The 7,307-nt window shown below is 36.9% G+C and overlaps 1 protein-coding gene across 1 annotated transcript; it reads left to right on the top strand.

The window, feature by feature from the left end:
* The first annotated feature begins 1,194 nt into the window (after positions 1–1,194).
* Positions 1,195–2,118, top strand: LOC126080148 (olfactory receptor 4C46). Its single transcript, XM_049891438.1, has one exon. It carries the CDS (start codon positions 1,195–1,197, stop codon positions 2,116–2,118), a length of 924 nt encoding a protein of 307 aa, XP_049747395.1.
* The last annotated feature ends 5,189 nt before the right edge of the window (positions 2,119–7,307 follow it).

Here is a 7,307-nt window from a genome sequence, read left to right as displayed (position 1 = left end):
AAAATTATAATTTCTCTGATTGTATCAAAAGAATACTAGTTAAACACTGCTTAACATATTGTAACATAACAATATAGGGTATAGATTAAGAATTTGGAAGAAAAAAAAATAAAAGAAATACTTTTAGACCAAATCTTCACTCTGCCCTTTATTAACTGCTTGATCTTGGGAAGGATCCTTAACTTCTCTGTGCTTCTATTTCCTAAAGTGTAAAATAGATTTAAAAATATAATAATAATAGTAATCATCCCCTAGGTGTGTAATGGTAGTTAAATAAGCATATGTTTACAAAACACTTAGAATATACCATAGCTTTATTTACTATTATCATTGCTATTATAAATATGAGGATTAGTCTCTGAGGTTGTTTCCTCATCTGCAAAATGGGTGAAGTAATATAAACCAAACGTACTGTTATAAAGATTAAATGGAATCACATATAAAAAGCTCTTGCTACCACACCATACTCATGGCAAGCAGTTATTAAGATCTATATATTATTAGCTATTATACAGTAATTGAGTTTAGATAATAAACATTGTGAATTCTTTCACAGTAGCTTTTCTATCCTTTCTTCCATTCTCGTCACCAGTGCCCTGTACTCCTTATGTCAACAACTGTAAATAGTCTGCTAAATGCTCTGCCTGTCTCTGCCTTCCAACAGCTTACTGATCATTGTCCAAGACACACAAAGACCTTTACTGGACTAATATTTCAAGATTCCCTCTTTCTCAAGTTCCTCTTCATCTTTCCACTCACATTCTCAAAAACTTTGCATGAGTCTCTATTTCCTAAAGAGTAAGGGCAAATTGCTTTACCTCCATGGTCTTTACATCCATCTCCTACCTCCATTCTCAGGCTTACGTGCCACTGTGTATATTATCAGTACTTCAAATTAGGCTCTTGGTCATCTCAGATGGCTAAGTTACATAGACCATCTCCTGCCCTGTATGTTTACTGAAGTCCCCCCTATTTATATTATTATCAGAATTCTTAGTTAGAAGTGTAAGTTATCTTCAAGTATTCAGAACCTGTATTTCCATCTGAAAAAAAAAATAGCAATTCACAAATCAGTAGAATTCAGACATTTATTATTTATCATTATAGATAATCTTAATACATTCAGGGTTGTTTTAATAAAATGTTTTGTTTTCAGGTAATGTGATTAAAACTAGTGGCCATCATATAAAATACATGGAGAGTAGGAACGTGACAGAGTTTGTTCTACTGGGGCTCACAGAGAATCCAAAGATGCAGAAAATCATGTTTACCGTGTTTTCTATCATCTACATCATCACTGTGGTAGGAAATGTACTCGTTGTGGTCACCATCACTGCCAGCCCATCACTGGGATCCCCTATGTACTTTTTTCTGGCACATCTCTCCTTTATCGATGCTTGCTATTCCTCTGTCAATACCCCTAAACTGATCATAGATTCACTCCATGAAAGGAAGACCATCCTGTTCAATGGATGTATGACCCAAGTTTTTGGGGAACATTTCTTTGGAGGTACTGAAGGAATCCTTCTTACTGTGATGGCTTATGATCGCTATGTAGCCATCTGCAAGCCCTTGCACTACACTACTATCGTGAACCAGAGAGTATGTGGCCTGCTAGTGGAAGTCGTGTGGGTGGGAGGCTTTCTCCATGCAACCATACAGATCCTCTTCGTCTTTAGATTACCCTTCTGTGGCCCTAACATCATAGATCACTTTATGTGTGATCTGAACCCTTTGCTCAATCTTGCCTGCACTGATACTCACATTCTAGGGCTCTTTGTTGCTGCCAACAGTGGGTTCATCTGCCTGTTAAACTTTCTCCTCTTGCTGGTCTCCTATGTGGTCATCCTGTGCTCCCTAAAGACCCACAGCTTAGAGGGGAGGCGGAAAGCTCTCTCAACTTGTGTTTCCCACATCACAGTGGTTGTCTTATTCTTTGTGCCCTGCATATTTGTGTATATGAGACCTGCAGCTACTTTATCTGTTGACAAAGCAGTTGCTGTATTCTACACCATCATAACTCCAATGTTAAATCCTTTAATCTATACCTTGAGAAATGCCCAGATGAAAAATGCCATCAGGAAATTGTGTAGCGGGAAAGCTATTTCAAGTAAGTAATAAATGTCTCTAGAGCATAACAATGACTCTGTTGAGTAAAAAGACAAGAGAACATTTAGTATTTCTCTGCAAATACTACTTATGAGATAAGGAGAAATTAATCATTACAATGCATAGATATTGCGATTTAGCAGAGCAGTAATGCTGCAAGAAAAAAGAGAAAATCCAACCAAGAGCATTCTTTGCATATTTAGAAAATTTAACCAAATCAGGGCTTAGTTTTACTAGCATAATCCAGGTAAATAGATGCACAGATTTTCCTTGTAATAAAAAATAAGAGAAATAATAAAAATACATTAACATTGAGCAATAATGTCTATAACAATCCAGAAAGATAGATACTGCTATTATTCCCATTTTACAAGTAAGCATCTGACAAAAAGAAGAAGGTATAAAAATAGATACACTGAAGAGCCAGGAACAAAAATCTTATCTATGTCACAGATGATGCTCCTAATTGTGTGATATATTGCCAGGCAATAATGATAAAAAGGTCAAATAGTAGCAGTAGCTACCATTTATTGAGCAAGAGACTGTGCTGGGCAAATTGTACACCTTAGTTCATTATCTATAACTAAAAACCTAATAGTTTTTCACTAATCAGTTAACTTTTATGTACCACAATTCATGGTCATTTGTTGAGTGCAACATTATGGTATCTAGATACTTTATGACTATGAAAACAATGGATCATTCAATCTCTGAGGGGCAGGTAATGAAGCTTAGGCCATGTTTCCAAATTTCCATGTGGCTTCAGAACTGTTTTGTGTTGCTCATGTCACCCAGAAAGAGTGATGACTCAAAAAGGAACATTTAAATGTCAGTGGAATATTCTATTCATTAAATATGCAGTCATTCATCATAAAATAGTTGCCTGCTAGGTACAACAGTTTCCACAATATGGCACAATATCTGGTGCACAATAAATATTGAATGAACAATTAAAAGTATAAAGGAAGATGAAAATTGGATAAAAACTAGATCAACAAACAATAATACTGGCCTCTAGGGAATTCTTTCCTACCTTTATCTGAGTCAGGCTCTAAGGAAAATTTTAGCTAGACCTCTTGGGACTCAGAATTTGTTTTCATTCCTGTTTAAACTAAGGAATGAGAAAGAAATGAAACTAAGGTTCTCAGTGTCTGAGCAAATAATTTACCTTGATATTCTCCCTGCTCTCAACTAGGTTTCATTGTCTTATGAAAGAGTGTATATTATGTTTCTTCATTAATTTACTCTTTGGTAATATTTCATTATTAAAAATTGTTTTAAAAAAAAGTACGACCTTGTCTCCACACAAATCAACTTCAGCATACACATATTCTATCCTCTGCATCATTCATGTGTTCATCATTAACCAACACATATTTTTTGAACTCAAGTAATACATTATGCATCGTGATATTGGCTGGGACTTTGGTTGTGAGTAAAAAGAGACGCAAGTCCTACTTACAATTCATTGAAGGACTCCCGGAAGAAAGCAAAGTACAACACAGTATTATACAGGATAAGATACTAGAAACTCAGGATGCTATGCAAGCACATGGGAGGAAGACACAACGGAGACCTGGGGGCCAGGAAACATCTCCTAGACGAAAAGACATCAAAAATGGGACCAAAAAAATGGAAAAGAGTTTTCAGAGTTGGGAAAAATGTGTTTCTAGGGGGAAGGAACATATAACAATGCCAGGAGGTGAAAAAGAGTAAGACATATTCAGGAAATGTAGATAATTATGCATCTCTGGGATTATTAAATCATCCATTCATTCAACATTTATTTATTGAACCCCCCATGTGTGTCAGGCAGCATAGAAACAACTAAATGTGTAAGAGGTAAATACCAAGACACGAAACTGGGAAGAAAGAAACAGGAAACATCATGAAGAGTCTCAGACACATGCTAGGGAAAATAAGGGAAACTTTGAAAGGTCTTTTAAGCCAGTAGGTAATGTGGTTAGATTTGAGTTTTAGAATAAAAACTCTAACTACAATATGGGAACAAATTGAAAAGAGAATAGCAGTTAAGAGTTTTTCATAATAACTCAGGTGTGAAAGGACGGAGGCCTTGACTACAGTGGTGCCAGTAACTACGTAGAGTTGGTAGGCACTCTTGTGTCCCACACAAATCTTCTTAACCAGGCCAGTGCAACCATGACCCAGCTGCTGAGTTCAGGCTGCTAACAGCTCACAACTCCACCTTTCTATGGACAGTTAAGAGAAAAAGGGAGCTGCCTCCATGGGCAATTGAATGTATGGCTCTGATCCTCAGAAAAAAAGATCTAGGCTGGAGGAATATGAGAGTCTTGACCATATACGTGGTAATTGAAGCCGTAAAAGCATTGGACATCACAGAGCAAGAGTGAAAAAGTAAAAAGGTAGTAGGGGACAGAATTATCCAGGATGCCTTAGTAAACCATCAATGGTCTTTGGTGGTATATGAAATAACTCATAGGCATTTTGATATTTTCAGAGGAAAACAAAATAATTTAATCCCAAAATAGAGCTTTTAAAGTGCCAATTGGTATATTACTAGCAATTCAAAAGGATATCAAATCCATAAAATTAGTCTTCTTATTGTAGAAGACTAATCAGAGAACAAAGAGAAGTTCTTGACAGTTAACCATAAGGTTGCCAAAATGAAAAAAAAAAATCAGTTACATAGACTGAATAATTGATTGCAAAGATGTAAAATACAATCTGTTAAACTTAATGATATTGCCAAGGAAATAAATGAAAAAATGTGGGAGGGAGTTTTATTTAACAAAATATCTATGTCCACATATGCATATTTGGAATTCCATGAAGGGAAAACAGAAACAGTAAGGAGGAGAGAAAATAATCAAAGGTTGATAAGAGATGAGTGTTTCAGAAATGAATAAAGATATTAGTTTTTACAGTAGAAGAGTTGATCAAGTGCCAATCAGTGTGAATTTAAAAAGACCCACTTCTGGACACACCCTGATAAAATTTAAATATTGCAAGGATAATGAGGAAATATAAGTGTTTTCAGAGAGAAAAAAAGAGTTCACCTTGGAAGGATGAAAGATCAGACTAATATCAGATCTTTCTTCTGGAACACTGGAAATTGCATGAAAAGAGGTTGAGGTTAAAATAAAATAAACAATCAATTGTTGTGTGAGTATAGATCATCATTTATTATGGCTGTTCAACTAATGATCATGTAAGAAACCATCTGGACATGATAGATGGGGAACCTATACAAAGGTTTCTAACTGACATCACCCACTTCCTTGAATTCCTTTCTGTCCAAACTGTATGGGTATCTTTATTAATTTCTTCACAACTCTAGAATGAGTCCAAAGGCACCCTAAGTTGTGCCCCAGGAATCTTTCCAGTCTCCACCCACCATTCAAATTTCTTGATCATCTTGATGTCAGTTATCTGTCTCCTTGCCTTACTGCCAGACTTGATTTCACTAACTTTTGGTTTTCAGTTCTGGCTTTCAACCTAGATGTTATCTACTTTCAGATTTTTTCATAGCTTCACCTTATCTAGCTATTCTTGCCCCCAATCTGGTGCCAAACTCGAATCCACATACAACATCATGAAACCCTTTGATGGGGGAAGAGGCTAGACCCTTCACATTTTGAAGACTGCTACATCCACTGAGCCAGCGAAAAATCAGGGTTAAACTTTTAAATGACAGTAATTTTACCAAGGAAAAAACGAACCTCTCCTTTCAATATTTATGTTCCAGAAAATCACCTCCTTGTTGTTATCCCTCCTTCTTCAATGAAAGGATTAATAAGATACCAAGTATACCTAACAGGAAAATTACATGAAATCATCGCAATAGATCATACATAATCTTTTTGATAAATTAGACTGTTTTCATTTACTTTTAGGCTTTATAAGTAAAAATGATTACAACTTCTTAATACCAATAAAGAAAGGAAGTTCTTATTTAGGGCTATATAATGAGAAGTGAGTATACAGAATAAGGAATCTTATCATACCCTCAGTTTATGTCTTAGTTCTGCCAGTATCTTGAGATTTGATCAAATAATGCCACATACCTGAGCCTCAATAACCTGTAAAATGGGCTATAGGAATTAAAGATAAAATGTGTGCCCCAGTTATCAGTGTATTGCCTCTCAGCTGCACATACACACTTCATTGCCTGCTCTATGTTAAATAAGATGAACCCTGTAAGCATTTCTTCTTTGCACCTGGCATAATGTTAAGCTTTGTCAATAGAGGGCACTGAAAGGGGCATCTCTTCCTGGTTTTGATAAACTTCTGTCTACAGCTTGCTCTATGTAGCTGCCAGCAGGGTACTGAGGGGGAAGGGGGGTGGTAGAAGAGGGCACTTACAGTGCCGTTCACTGCCGTGGAGTTTCAGTGGCAACTGCCATAGACAGTTTCCCGCTGACATTCAGTGCCACCTCTGCAGGCAGATTCCAGTGAATCTCACAGACATCCCTGTGATCAGCTTCCCACCCTGGCCTATCTGCAGACTGGTGTGGTGTTTTCTGCCAGCCTTGACATCCACCTGCACCCAGGGGGGAAGTTGCTGTTTGCCATTACAGCATAGTTCCTTGTCCACCAGCCTTACACACCAGCACCCCAGTGGGAGGCTCCAAGCTTGGCAGTTCCAGGTGAGTTTCTTGCTGCCAGCCTAGGTCTAGATAATGTGGTCTATTTATTGCCCAAGGAAACCCAATAAAATTCCCCACCATCCAGTAGGCTATAATCACACCTTCTCCAAAAGATGGGAATCCCAGCCTTGAGGAAGCAGCCCACATTCTAAGTTTGCTCCTTCCTGGGATACTCTGTCTCTGAGCGCCAGGGTATTATTTACCCCATTATAGTTAATACCCCATTGTAATCAATACCTGATATGACTAATAGCTGAAGGTAAACTTTCCCTTTTCAAATTACATGTGGCCTGTCTCCTGACTGGATCCTAACATGATATGGCCAGTGCTTTTTTTTTTTTTTAATATAATGGCAGCCTTATAGGCATGTGGAAAACAGTATCCTTTTAAATATGCAATCAACATCTAATGAACAAGAAAACTCACAAGAGAAAATTTGCATTGACAGCAGAATCCAAAACAAATGAATAATATTAAACATGTTATTTTCAATAATCGGCAGTAACCAACATCATTGTGTTACTTAAGATTATTTTAATATCAATCCAACATTCTAGGGTCATACCTTTT

Source organism: Elephas maximus, chromosome 7, assembly GCF_024166365.1.
Source record: "Elephas maximus indicus isolate mEleMax1 chromosome 7, mEleMax1 primary haplotype, whole genome shotgun sequence".
In the NCBI taxonomy this organism is placed as follows: Eukaryota; Metazoa; Chordata; class Mammalia; order Proboscidea; family Elephantidae; genus Elephas; species Elephas maximus.
Note: the sequence above shows the minus strand (reverse complement) of the source record. Positions and strands in the feature narration are given on the sequence as shown.

Excerpts from the sequence above, each read along its gene's own strand:
- LOC126080148 (XM_049891438.1), top strand. The coding sequence starts at position 1,195 with ATGGAGAGTAGGAACGTGACAGAGTTTGTTCTACTGGGGCTCACAGAG.